At 49.5% G+C, this 14,377-nt stretch overlaps 1 protein-coding gene across 2 annotated transcripts in view; it reads left to right on the plus strand.

Annotated features, from left to right (window-relative positions):
* The window catches only part of NCKIPSD (NCK interacting protein with SH3 domain), a 49,069-nt gene extending 35,246 nt beyond the window's left edge, over positions 1-13,823 (plus strand). For both annotated transcript variants that reach the window (XM_040568805.1, XM_040568806.1), the window contains 6 exons: positions 589-727; positions 6,421-6,501; positions 7,785-7,913; positions 9,818-9,910; positions 11,448-11,620; positions 12,187-13,823. In XM_040568805.1, the coding sequence (XP_040424739.1) occupies positions 589-727; positions 6,421-6,501; positions 7,785-7,913; positions 9,818-9,910; positions 11,448-11,620; positions 12,187-12,390 (819 nt within the window). In that variant the 3' untranslated portion in view covers positions 12,391-13,823. The remainder of the gene's footprint in view (positions 1-588; positions 728-6,420; positions 6,502-7,784; positions 7,914-9,817; positions 9,911-11,447; positions 11,621-12,186) is intronic.
* The last annotated feature ends 554 nt before the right edge of the window (positions 13,824-14,377 follow it).

Here is a 14,377-nt window from a genome sequence, read left to right on the forward strand (position 1 = left end):
TGGAAGAGCAGAGGACGCTACAGACGCCGAAGCGGAAGCTAGCCCTGTGAAGGGGAAAGCTTGCTGCTTTTATTAGCTCCGTTGAGGGACAGAATCACCATCTCTAATGTCTAGAGAATGGATATCTGAGGATGCCTTGGGTAAGCTGACAGGCTGTGACTGCTCCTCATTTAATTGATGCATTCCTGTGCATTAGTAAATGGCTTTGCTTAGGAAAGTAGGTTGTGAGCAGAAGCCTTGGGAGTGAGGAAGAAAATCAGTATAGGAAGAATGGAAGTTTTGCCTTCAATGGCTACGCAGTGTTGCTTTGCTCCCCTCTTTCCTGGACCTTGCTGCCATAGGATGCTGCGGGGCTTGGAGGCTTTTCCCCATCCTGTCTGAGTCCCCAGCTGCAGCACATCAAGCCTTGCTGCATTTAGCTTTCATCTGGCACATCTGTATCTGAACCCAGAGCTCAGCATTAGGTTCACTGTTACCCTGGGAAGATCTGTAGCCTTCCCAGCAGCGGGAACTTTAGCCAGTTATGTCTCTCACCTTTGGGTAACCCTCATCTGTGACATGATTTGATCTAATAAATTGTTTTTGCAGGAACACAGGGTGCCACTGCGGCTGCTGCTGTTGAAATGCTTTGGAGCCATGTGCAACTTGGATGCTGCAGTTATCTCAACGCTTGTCAACTCTGTGCTGCCCATGGAGCTGGCCCGAGACATGCAGACTCACACACAAGGTGAGCCAGAGCTGCTGTGCTCAGGTCTCCAGGGACATCTTTCCCTTAGATAGATGGATTACAGCAGCACTGGTAGCTTGTCACTGCCTGACTGCTCTACACGCTCAGTGCTCTGGGGATAAGGGTGTCTGTTTTTACAGTTTTTTAGGTTATAACAGATGTAAGTGGAGAATGCATGGGAGAGGATGTTTCAGTCCAATGGTGCAAGGCCCTCCAGCTCTTGAACATGCCTCTAGTGATCTGTATCACTGCTTGTACAGGTCTTAAAGCATGTTTTGAGCTGTTCCAGTTTGATTCATGATGCTGACCAGAGACACCTGCAGACCTGGAGGTTGTGTTGCCAGATTTTGCTATTGTTGTCCCCCAGAGCTCCTACTTAGCTCAGTATCCTTTGTCCCCCAGGAAGAACCAAAGAGCAAGGTGAACATGCAGTAATACTGCCATGACATTACATTCCAGCCCCTTATGCATTCCTGGCCTGGGGCAGTCACGACTTTGCTTCTCATTTTGAAGTCAGTCTATAGGCCACCAGTGTTGCCAGTGGCATATACTACATTTTACCTTAAGTGGATATTGAAAATGTGTTTTGTTCTAATTGTGGCCTCCAATTAAAGTAGCTGTTGAGTGACTGTGTGGATCAAATCAGAAGAACCTGCATATTGAGGTCTTGCTGCCTGTGCACTGATTGCAGCCTGCACCCTGTTGGTTTGCTGTGAGCGTCCTGGGGCCAATGGAGAAGTGCAATTTGGAGATGAGCCTGTAGGGTGACGGTTCTGCTCAGAACAGGACCGTCACACCCATTTCATGTGAGCCAGGGAAATGTCCAAGACGACTGCCTTGGACATTGTTGTGGTTTAGCCCGGCTGGCAGCCAAACACCACACAGCCGTTCGCTCACCCTCCCCCCTCCCTCTCCAGGATGGGGGAGAGAAACGGGAAAGTGAAGCCTGTGAGTTGAGATAAAGACAGTTTATTAAGACAGGGAAAAGAATAACAACAATAATAATAATAATAATAGTATTAATAGTAATAATGTGTATGAAATAAGTGATGCACAATGCAATTGCTCACCACCCGTTGACCGATGCCCAGCCTATCCCCGAGCAGCCGGCCCCCCCCCCCCCTCCACCCCGGCTAGCCACCCCTATATATTGTTCAGCATGACGTCAGATGGTATGGAATACCCCTTTGGCCAGTTTGGGTCAGCTGTCCTGGGTCTGTCCCCTCCCAGCTCCTGCTGAATCCCTAGCCTGCTCGCTAGCAGGACAGAGAGAGGCTGAAAAGTCCTTGGCTTGGTGTAAGCACTGCTCTACAACAATTAAAACATCAGCGTGTTATCAGCGCTCTTCTCATTCTAATCCAAAACATAGCACCCTGCCAGCTACTAGGAGGAAAATTAACTCTGTCCTAACTGAAACCAGGACAGACATGCATAATAGTTGTCCCCGTCCCCAGCATGCTGCTACAGCCTGTGCCAAACAGTCTGTGTGGTGGACAGGATTCATGGGGTTAATCCGGTGTCTGGGCAGGGGTGTGGGGGGTGAAAGCCAAGCCACAAGGCTTTGTGATCACCTTTGCTTAGATGCTTTGGAGCACAGATATTTCTCGTGTGGGGACTGACTGAAAAATCCTGTTTGAGCTGAGGGCTGCACAAAGCGCGCTGGGTTAGTGTGGAGAGGGACTGAGATCATTACGGCTGTGTTGGCTAAGCTTTCTCCTTGTGTTACCGCAGCATATCAATTATATGCAGTGAACCTGTCACACTGTTGGTGTTTTTTCTGAGTATATGCATGAGAAGCCTCTTCCCTAGGCGGAGGTATTTTTGCCTGAGAAGCAAATAATACTCGGTTACAGAGCTATGACTGCTTCTCTGACAACGCTACTGATTTTGTGCTGCCAAAAATAAACTTTATTATGCACCTGTCACTAACTTGTAAAGATTGTCTCCAGGTGAACCTCTCCTGTGTCATGCAAGCAGCCTTCAGTCTTCTGCTCTGTTCCTTTAGTCTTCTGTTCTGTTCAGCTGATCCTGAGCTGTCTCAGAGCCCCTTGTTATGTCCTGCCTGGTCATGGCGTTGCTGTCCAGGGCATTTTCCCAGGGGCTGCATCATCCCAAGTAGCACAGCTACTTCTGCCTGTTGCTTGTGCTGGAGCATCAAGCTCTGACGTGGGCGACTTCTGTACACCTTTGCCGATCTACCTGTGGTGGGCTGAATCAGGCCCATCTCCTAGCAAGTGTGAGACTCTGCTTTGGGGACCTAAAAGCATTGCAGTGGAAGTGAATGGAAAGTGGCTCTGCTACGTCCCCTGGACTTCTAACCTGCAGCTGTGTGGTGTCCCTTCTTTCCTTAACTTTGTCTCAAGTGAGATGCTATTTGCCCTCCTCACTGTAATATGTAGGCAATACCGTTAAACAGTTAAAAGCTGCTCTTCTTTGGTTACAGGAGCCTCTCAAAGTGATGTCCTGATGCTCTGCTGCCTTCCTCGTGCTAATGCTTGCAAGCATCTCATCTGTGCAGCATCCAATCCTCCTGGCCTTCTCGGCAGGGCTGCAGTGAAGTAACCATCCTTGACCCAGACGTATCTGTCCTTCAGAGGTGACTTAGGGCATTAGTAGTTCCCTCCTGCCATTCTGGTGCTTACTGCTTCATGTCCTGCTGCCAAATGGCAAGCAGTACTTCGTGTGAAAACACGACCTTGAATGCTGGAATGACTTGAGCGTATTTTGGTACTAGGAACTGGGGAATAGCAGCTGATCCGTGACATACCGTGCAATAGCTAATCCCTTCTGTGGATGGCAGGGGCTGGAGCAATCAGTGCCAGCACTGAGCCACCGGGGACTGTTGCACCGGCTGCAGCAGCTCTGTGGGATCCCTCCTGGCTTGTTACTGAAGAGCAGCCGAGGCTGAAGCTCTGCGCGTGGATGCTGGGTGCCTTTGATGAGAAGGAGCTTTACCCTGGGGTCGAGGCAGGCGTGTTGGCTGCTGGCCAGTTCTTCTGCCAGATGCTTGGGTCTTATTGCTTCTGGACAGCCACTTCCCTCTGATGCGCCTGGCCTGCACATCTATCAGTGTTAGAAGAGCTTATAATAAGACACAGTGAGGCAGAATTAGCCAGAACAATTCCATAGAAAACAGACGGGGATAATCCACTCAGTAATTGTGACTTTCTCCCCTGTTGCAGCTCAGTGTACATGCAAGTCAGCTGTCAGGCTTCTTTTATTTGAGTTGTAGACAGCTGTGTCTGCTCCCAGTGCCTGAATTTGTGCTGCTGTGTTTAGAGGTGGAAAGCAAGGTCTTTGAAGGCCTCTGAGAAATTCCTGTCACACATAACAGCAGCTTTCTTGCCAGCACCTCAGCAGGCTCGGGAAGTGCAGGCCGGTGAGCACACAGCCGCATCGCTGCCACCCTTCGTGGCCACTTGAGTGACATTCATCGGTCTGACGTCAACAGCGTCCCACTGCTTCAGGAGAGTTGTGTTAATGCTATTTACGTGCTTGCAGCCACGCGTGCTGCTCTGGAAGGAAAAAAGGCTGTGCTTCGGCTGGCAATTACTCTGTTCTTCAGCATCTTAAAGGGCACAGCCTTGGATGAGACTTGTCACAGCAGGAACACTCCAAAAACTTGTAGAGTCTGTGGTGAGCGAGTGCACCAGGTTAATCCAGATTTTCTCCGAGTTCAGCTTTCAGACTGTTTTCATCATCCTTTCATTCCATTCTTAGGCAAATCCTACAAGATTTGCCACCTAGTAGAGAGTCTGCTGTCAGCCAAGATGAATGGACAATAGTTCGTGGCAGATGGGCCAAGGACATGTGAAACCACCCTCCCCATCCATATCTAATTAATCTCCTTCCCTATTTTCTACAACTGTATGTTTATCACTGGCTTCTAGTTCTCAGATCATTATTTTATTGCTCCTGATGCGATGAGAGAAAATGTTTTGATTGTGAAAGCCTTATTAAGAACACAGGAACAGCAGGTCCCTATATCTACTGCAGCATCCTGCCTCTGGTACCGGCTCCAGATGCCTTGGAGGAAGGAGTGAAGAGACCGTGTAGTGAACAATTAGGAAAAAAGCACTCCCAAATGTGGGAACATGCCCACGGTAGCTGGTTGGTTACACCTAGGAGCAACTTTTACCTGTCAGCTCCAACTGTGCAGGTTCCTGCTACTTTTGTCAGATTCTTTTCCTACTACAGTGAGCTTTGGCATCACTGACACCTTGTAGCTGGGAGGTCCTTATGTAAGTATGAAATATAGTTAAGTTATTGAATGTCCTCCCTCTCCATTTAGCAAGAGTAAACAGCAGTTCCCAGCTTTCTTTGCTGCCACGTGGTCCAGACTGCTCTCATACAAACTCTTAATCTTTTAATGCATAAAGCCCCAAATGATACGTTCTTACTAAAGTATTTGCTGTTCGAAACCTCAAGCATCTTGTGGAGTTTCGACAAAGTCTGCATGTTCTTTATTTACAGACTCTGCTTATTGAGATGACTTCTCAGGATTAGTAGGCAGATAGGATTTAATTTTTTCCCTCTTGCTAACAGTAAGTCTGTGAGCTGCCAAGTGCTGCAAGTCCAGGGGCCAATTCCAGGAGCACCTAGTAGCAATGAAGGCATCAGCCTGTGCAGTCAAAGTCAAACTGCAGGACACAGGTGCTTAGAGCTGGGTTGATCTGTGCACAGAGCAGTGATATGTCTTAATGGGTCAGTGGGGGAACCGGAACCAGTATGCCTTGCAGGGAAGGATCAGACATCAAAGGGACTTTTTTCTTCTGGTCCGATAAGAAGTACTGTTTTGGTCTTCTAATAACGAAACACATGGTTTTCTTGTAACAGGTGCCTGTAGGCTATTTCGGCAGATGTAGCTGAACTTTATTTAGCCAGTACATGTGGTAACCTGCTTCATAAAAATAATACAACTTTTCCTATCATCTTCAGAATCGCTAAAACGGATGGAGGCTGCCTTTTGTTATAACACAGATCGTATTCTGTGACTTTTTTTTCCCTCTGCAAATATCTACCGAGGTGTATCAGTTAATTAAAATTCCGGGAAGGCACCGGCTGTGGTTCTGTGGGATATTTACATATAGCTGCTGCCAGCAAAAAATTGTGTTGGACTAGCAGGCTGCAGGACGTGTTAGCGCTGGAGATGCGTGTGGCCTGGGAAGCGGGCAGATGCACAGCCGGAGTCGTGAGCGGGGATCTGGGCTCCCCAGAGACCTCTCATACCTCCGGGCAGAGCTGAGGTAGCACAAGTGGAGCAGTGCAGAGATGGTAACGAGCAGCACAGCGGTCCGGGGGTGGTGCTGGTTGGAACAGGCGGTATTTCAAGGTGGCCAGATGGATGCTTTTTTGGGTTCAGTAATTGCATAACTATGGAATGCGTCCTGGGACTGTGCAGGGGAGGTTTTTAATTATTCAGATCGAGTTTGCCCAGATCCTCCTTAAGTGGAAGGGAAAAAAAATTGAGAATTTTGTTGTATTTTTAAATTGATTTAGAAATGCATGGCACAGAAGGTATGTGCTTAAACAAGGGGAAAATACCCTTATAGTTCAATAAATACAGGAACAAAGAGCAGTCTAATCAGTGTTAAATGTCTGTACGAAATGTGTGACTTTGCCTCTGCAGCTAGGGAATAGCGTGTTGCACCCTCAGAAGAATTAATGGCAGGACCTCTGGGGTTGTCTTGCAGATCATCAGAAGATGTGCTACTCTGCCCTGGTGCTGGCAATGATATTCTCCATGGGGGAGCCCCTTCCATATCATCACTACGGTAAGAGTGGCACGTGCTCGTGGCTGGGTAGGATGGCAGAGCTGATGCTGGGACATTTAGGGCACGTCAGTAGGCACAGGAGAGGGAGCTTTTCTGGTGGCCGAATCAGGGACAGCTAGGGGAGAGCTCAATGTCAGCAAGGCAAGAATGGGGTCTGCTCTTCGCTAGAGCCTGCCTGCTGGAAACAGCTGAGATGACAGATTTTCAGAACGAGCAGCACAAGTCTGGGTTGGAGCAGTAGAGGGCTGATGCCATGCTGCAGAAGATGCAGTTTGGCCCATCGCTTATGGCTAAGTGGCATACTTATCCAAATATTTTTTTTACTGCTGTCCTTCATGACAACACGCGCCTCATTTGTCTGAGACATTCTGTCTGCTGATGAGGCTGAGTCCAGATTGTTCCACAAACGCCCACTAAATCCATCAGCTGCATAATGTGGCCTTTCCCTGCTCTCCCTTGTAACAGCGTGGTGCAGCCCTGTGAGTTTCAAGCTCTTAGTGAGAGCAGAGATGATTGAGAGTATTGCAATCAATAGGGAAGTGCAAATGTTCCAGATCTGTTTTATCCATTGTCCTCTCATTCCAACCTTCAGCTAGAAAGCACTCTCTGCCTGTATCTTTCCTTGGCCAGGTATTGTTTTCCCAATACTTGGGAAGCTCTGGGTTCAGTTTTCATCAGTTCTCCTATAGAAACACTGTAGAGATTTTCATAATCATCTCCTCAGCAGCTTCACCTTAACACCCCAATAAACACGTACAAGATTTAAGCCGGTGCAGCAGGGACTGAGGAGTGAGTCTCCACATCTCCTGCTTTTCTCTCCTCGTGTAACCCTGGCAATTATTTCCAGCAGGTGGACTTATTTGCATGAGCTCCTGAGCTTTCTTAATAGCTAAATTGAAAAATGGGTTATTACTAATGATCTGGATGATTATTCTTTTTTAAACAGATGGATTAGATCAGTGGTCAAGAATACAAATCTCTTCCTATCTGAAGCCTTCCTTGGTAGCAGTGATGCTGGAACAACAGCTAAAGCAGAATTTGGCATTTTATTTACTCCAAAAAATTGCCAGTGGGAGACCAACATTCAGCATTTGTCTGAACTGTGGGTAGCTCTCTGAGTCATTTGTCTCTTGCACAAAGACATTTGTTAATTCCCTGGTGGCTGACACTGGCACTCTACTAATGGTTTTAAGCATAAAAGCATGGGGAAGTGGCTTGCACGGTCCCGTGTTACTTGGTTTATTTTCACAGTGCTGTAAATGGCCATCTTTCTCTTTGTGCAGAACATCTCAACTCTCAGTTTGTGCAGTTCTTGCTGGACGTGATTGAGGACGGGCTGCCCTCAGACACCACTGACCAGCTGCCTGACTTGTTTGTCAACGTCCTTTTGGCCTTCAATCTCCACATTCCAGGTTGGTTTGGTGCTGTTCTGCCTTGGCAGGATTTCAGTGGTCTGGAGCAACAAGGGAATGAAGAATGGGACTTGAAGGTGCTGTGATAACCTGTCCAGCTCCCATAGCCTCTGGCAGTACACCGTTTCTCCCAAGCCTTTTGTCTTGTTAAACATTGTTCAAAACCCCAGAGGAAAGAACAGCCTGAGAGCCCACGTCCAACCAGCTGACCCTCTGAAGCCCAGTGGATTTCTCTCCATACTTACAAGCTGGCTGGATCAAAGCAATTTCTGGCCTGCACTTGCAGAGCGTGCATGTGGCTAACTCAGGCACAGTTAATTTGGAAGAGAAGATGCTCCAATACGAATTTCTTGAAATCAGTCCAAAAAGAAAGTCGTCTGCTTTTTGTAGGTCTTTACAGACCTGCTTACGTCGCTGCACCTCTTGCACTTCATTCAGTGCTCATGCACTGGGGCCAGGCTCTTCAACCTTAGCCTGAGCTGCACGCTCTCCTGGCTCCCCTCATTCTCAATCCTCCCTTCCCTGCTGAGCTCCTTAATAGACAAAACCTCCGGTCCCCAGAGAAGGGCATTTGCCCTCTCCCTACCAGGGCTGTCTGTGAGCTTCAAAGTCTGCTGTTGGATGACTGGAGTAGTGCCATGTCCTGGTAAGAGAGGCCACTTGTTCACCCTGAGTGTGCAAAACCTCCTATTGCTCCAGTTGTCTTTTAATTATTTCCTCTTGGTCAGCTTCATGCCTTTATCCTTGGCTTTGTGGAGAGAGGGGAGGATAAAGGAACAAAGACATGTCCAGTAATTTACCTGTTATCTTGAGTTGTGCTTCATTTAATATTTGTGTGAAAGTTTCTAATTTCATGTGAAAGTTGATTGCACAGAGGCTGATCAAGCATAGTCTCTGCTGCTTTCATTCATTACACCTTCTCACAGCTACCCATATACTTCCTGACTGCAGTAATTAGGCAATAATGTATGACAGGCAGCGTGTTTCTGGGGGATTATTGCCCACCTGGGGTGTAGCCAAGAGCAGTGACTTGTTCTCTGATGCTAAGAACATGTTAAATGATTTTCAGGTTGCTTATTAGTGGATGGAATTTTTATTCCTCTGTCTGCAAGGTTCATCTGTCTTATATTTCAGTTGTGTGGAGTTAGTTCAAAAAAAAAAAAAAACATCTGCTAAAATGAATTATATTGATGCCTTTCAATGTGAAGGATCCTAAAACCCTTCACAGCCCATGAAATATTATAGGGTCGCCAATCCTGATGCAGAAGTAGCCACACTGTGGTGTTTGGATGCTTCTCAGCAGGCACACTCATGTGCATGAGGTCTGCTGGGGTAAGTGCATTTTAGCAACGAGAAGTCACCCCCAAAGCAGGTCAGGGGACATCTCCCGGAGGAACTCTTCAACCCTTCCTGTGGCACAGCCCAGTGCTGAGTGTTGGGAAGAAGTACTTTTCCCTTCTGGCGTGCTTCTGGGAGCTGGCCATCACTTCTTGTGAGAGCTTGCAAGGCAATAAATTCCAGCGGGGCACTGCTGATGCAGAGTGTGAGGGTGCAGGAGAGAGGAGCCCTTGGCTTCAGAGGGCTGTGAGCAGGGGCCATGTTCCACAATATAAAGCCTCTGCAAGGTATTTTGGCTTGCTGAACTGAAGCCCACATGTGAATCTGATGCACACAAAGACCTAATTATTTAATGCATTGCTTCCAGACTTGTTTCGGCTCTCCTATCGGTCCCTCTCCCTGCTTGCCCGTTCTGGGAGGCTGAAACTTTTTGGTTCACGCTGGTTCCCAGTCGCTCCCCAGAGCAATGATGTGAAGTAGGAGCCCTCTGCTGTTTTTTTTTTGTTGGTGGTGGTACTGTGGTCTCAGCAAACAAAGGCATGTGCTGAATGGGGTTTCTTCCCTAGTTCCAGAACACAGTGTGATCATGACTACGATAAGCAAGCACTCGAATGTCAAGACGTTCACGGAGAAGCTGCTGCTGCTGCTGAACAGGGGAGGTGAGTGTGGCATTGTTACGGGGCTGGTGGGGGGTGCAGCTAATGGTGACTCAGGGAGAGGAGCCCGGTGCTCCTGAAGGGCTGGGATGTTGGATGCAGGTAGCTGAGGAGCTGGGGGCTCGGGCAGGATGCGGTGCTTCCTGGTGAGTTTGTGAGGGTGACAGGCTGCATTGCTGAGGACGGAGCCGCATAAAGAATGAAGCGATACTGACTGCAGCAGGGAAGGGAGAAGAGGCCTCTGGGCCAGCTTTTTCATGCAAACTGGTGTTCCTGTGTCAGACCAGCCCCGTCTCGCAGTGCAGCTGCCTCTAGGCAAGCTCTTGTCGGGAGGAAAGCTGGTGCTGGGCCACTTCTGTCCTCGGACAGACGGGGCTCCGTCAGCGCTGGCACACGAACCACAGCGTGTGCTGGCAGTCAGCTGCTCTGGGGGACAGATCCAGAGGGAGTTCTTGCTTTCCGACAGGCCGCTTAGAGTGAAACTTCCCATCTCAAAATTGCCAGCAGAGGGTTAGCTCCGTGCCTGCTCCAGGCGTGGAGTGAAAGCCGCTGTATGTGCAGAGCTTTTGCACGGCAGATTGTTAGAAAGCTGGAGATCGCTGCAGGCAGAGCAGTGCCAGGTATTTCTGCCTGTGCTGCATGCCACTATTGTGCTTTCTAATACCTTCTGGATCACAGGGGCTTTGCTGCCTGAGATTCATTTTGTTGATTTGCTGGTAAATAACTCATCCTGTGATGCTTGCAGCTCATCTTACTCAGGCTTTAGTTCTCTTTGGGGTTGCAAATCAGCCTCTATGCTATATCAGCTTGAGGACAGCCTGCATATCCGTGCTCCTCTGTCTGGCCTCGTCCCAAAGCCTTTGTTTAGCCTTTTCCATGCCAGATTCCCTACAGGGATCACCTTACTGTGAGGGGCTGGGGGAAGAAAGGGGGGGGCGAAAACCTAATGAAGATGCTTCTCTTGTGCCCTCCTTCTGCTGGAGGGTCCTGCAGTGTTCTAGAGCCCCTCTTGGGGTCTGCAGGGACGTGTTTTGGTAGAAAACAGGACGTGACGGCTAATTTAAACTTGCAGGTGTTTCTTTCGTGCTTCCAGGATGGTACTAGCCTCGTCTCCATGGTGAAGCTTGTCTCTGACACAGGCCCTGGTGGGCTTTTCAGAGGGGTCATTCGACCAGACTTAATAAACCAGGGAGAAAATGAGTGGTAGCTGTTGAGCAAGGAGGGGAGGCACTGGGAGGAGGTGATGCACTAATGAGCTTTCACCTGGGATGTTAGGTGAAACATAAACAATGATTAATGCTAATGCTAATGAATTTGGACTCTGCTTGGTGCCCTGCAGAGCTGCCATCCTGATTACACAGCTTTGTGTGAGGCACGGAGGTCTGCCAGCACAAAAGCTAGCTGTAGGGCAGGGAGCAGCTCACAGAGGTCAGGGGAAGCCTCCTCCAAATCCTGTAGGGCCTAACGCAGGGGTTGACACTGAAGATGGAGGAGGTGGGAGGAGTGCTTGGCCTTAATGCAATCTCTCTGCCACCTCCAGATGATCCAGTTTGTATCTTCAAGCATCAGCCTCAGCCGCCGCACTCAGTGCTGAAGTTTCTGCAGGACATCTTTGCCAGCAAGGATACAGCCAGCATCTTCTACCACACAGACATGATGGTCCTGATAGACATCCTGGTGCGGCAGATCGCTGATCTCTCCCCTGGAGACAAGGTGCTCGCAGGAGGCTGTAGGCTTTGAAAAAGGGAGCACAGTACCTAAGAAATAGTGTTTTTCCTTGTCATCTGTAGGGCCTGCTGATGCAGACAGGAGTGGAGTCCTGGGGTGGGCGCAACATTTCTGGGTGCCCAAATCTGTCTTGGGGTCTGAGGAGGAGGAGGGGGGATTTATCTTGCCTGACACACCGTCGTAGAAAGGTGTGTTTGAAGAAACATCTGCCAGGCTTTTGGTGGTCTGCACCCTTCTGTCCAGCAACCTTTGGGCCCCTCTGTGAGTAGTAGAAGTAGGAGGGATCGCTTGTTTTTTGTTAGTGCAAGAGGCAGGGGATGTGTCTGTTCGAGTTGGTCAAGAGCAATATTAGGGTGCTGTGGGAAAAGTGCAGTTTTCCATACTACTAACGAGTCCTTAAGCAAAGCAGGTGCCTTTGGAGTTGCTCTCTGGCTGGTCATGCAGCAGCAGCTGTTCCTGTGCTCATGCTGTAATGGAGGCTGGCATGCTTGTTTATCTCACTTTGAATCTTTCATTGTGCTCTCTGTTTTTTCTCCCCTCCCACTTGGCAGCTGAGGATGGAGTATCTGTCTCTGATGCACGCCATCATCCGCTCCACGCCGTATCTGCAGCACCAGCACCGCCTCTCTGACCTGCAGGGCATCTTGCAGCGCATCCTAGGGGAGGAGGAGGAGGGGCAGCAGTGCCAGATGGACAAACTGATCATCTTGGAGATTTACAAGGAGTTCCCAGAAATCTCTCCTGGTACCAGCTAACTGCCCCTTGGCTCGGACTGGAGTTCAAACCACTTGGATCAAAGACGTCTCTTGTTGACACTTTCTCCTCGTTTCCTTCCAGTACAGCTCATACCTTATATTCCTCTGTGCGAGGCCTAGGTTCGGACAGTGTTCACCGGCCCTTTAGAAACGCAAGCAACAGAAAGGGCATGGGGTGCCCTGGGGCCTGGCGCTCCGGGAGGTTGGCGCTGGGCAGAGCGGGGTGGGCGCTGGCACGTGGTTTACCTCCAGCACTCGGGCAGGAGGCATTTAACTGGCACGAGGGGCAGAGAGCTCGAGAGGGACTTAGCCAGGGTGGCGGTGTGCGTTCAGCTGCGCTGGTGTCCTGAGGTCCCGAAGCGAAAGGCCTTTGCCTTCGAGTATCACTTCTTTTCCATGTGCATCTCCCTGCAGTGTCCAAGTGGAGTCCGCTGGTGCTTGGAAGAAGCTTTCGTAACATCTGTTTTGTTCGCTGCTGCTAGTGCCAATGTGCTGCAGCCCTGCCAAGGGAGGTAGCCTGCTCGCTGTCTAACGCCTTGTCTAGTGAGCCTTCCCCTCCCTCCTGGCCCTCAGCTTTGACTAGAGGTAGCAGTCCACGTAGGGTCATAGAGGTCTTAGTGCAGCAGCTGCTTTTTTCAACCTGCTTTCTATAGTGATGTTTAAATCTGAATTTCTTGCCCACTGTGGCAGCCTAGAACTAACGGCTGCCTGGGCGACGCTGCTCTTAGGAAGCCTTTGGCGTGGACACAGTGCAAAGACACGTCCTGCCAAGCAGAAGCTGCTGCTTGCTGCCTCTCTAGCAGCATTGCCCCGGGCAGAGGGGCTGCGTGTGGGCAGGGGCACTCTTTGTAAAGCCTGTGGATTTTCTTGCCTTGAGCTTCGTAGCAGCTCTGCCTCGCTGCCCTTCCTCTCCATGCGGCAGCGCTCGGAGGCAGCGTGAGCCTGGTGTCCAGTAGCTGTTTGTGACTATGCACGAGTGTGGGGAACCCTTATTTATATTTCCTCTATGTTTCTAGCAAATGGGATTAACCTGTTTCCCTGTTACAGATGGTCACACACACTAACATGGGTCTCTTAAATATTTGTGTCCGCAGTCTGGTCACTCCCTGTTCCCAGCTGTTCCTTTGCAGTATCCTGGTAGGAGCTATTGGCATTTGGAACTGGAAGTACTGGGCGCTGTGTTTTATAGCTTGAGGAAACAACACCTGAGCTCTGCTCTGCAGGCCTGGGCTCTGGGCACAGGGGCAGCGATGCTCAGGAACAGAGGAGTGAGGACCCCCTCGAGTCAGCCTGGGAGTGTCCAAAGCATAATAACTGCCCTCATAGAGAAACCTATTTTTCCCCTGTAAAAATGTATGAATGTCAAAAGGGATCCTGTATTTTTCTTAAACACTAAGTGTAACATGCGGAGGAATAAAATGTCTTAAACTGGACTTGTGTGAATGTAGCCCCGTCTGTCCCAGCGTGGTGTGGATGAGCCCTGTCGAGGGGGGGGGACTGAGGCAGAGGGGTGGCTGGGTGCCGGCTGTGGGGTGGGTGTCTGCTGCCTGGAAAGCAAAGCATTGGCTGCTCACCCCAAATGGGAGTGGTGCTGCAGTCACTTTTCCCACACTTGGCTTCCAGCACTGAGATACGAGTTTCCATCAGCTGTTTCAGGCCATTATTAGGGTGCTATCTCCTCCTATCAGCATGTTTGTGGCAGCTCGGGGTGTTGGGGGCCTGGTGCAGCGGAAGCAATCTGCGACCTGCACCTCTGGTTTATTGTCTGGAATGATTCAATTACGACTATTTTGTGGCAGTAATACCCCGATGACTTCCTTATTCTCCCGAGCTGCCAGCTGGGTAATTAGAGCAAATAAACTTGAAAGCTTTCATAATTTTTTAAAAGCATCACCTCTCTTCTGATTGGGTTTCTTGATGGGAAATGCTGTGGTTAAGGAGGCATGATGCCTAAGGAGCTGGTGGCAGAGGCTGGCGTGAAGCTGGC

This window comes from Cygnus olor, chromosome 10, assembly GCF_009769625.2.
Source record: "Cygnus olor isolate bCygOlo1 chromosome 10, bCygOlo1.pri.v2, whole genome shotgun sequence".
NCBI classification, from domain to species: Eukaryota; Metazoa; Chordata; class Aves; order Anseriformes; family Anatidae; genus Cygnus; species Cygnus olor.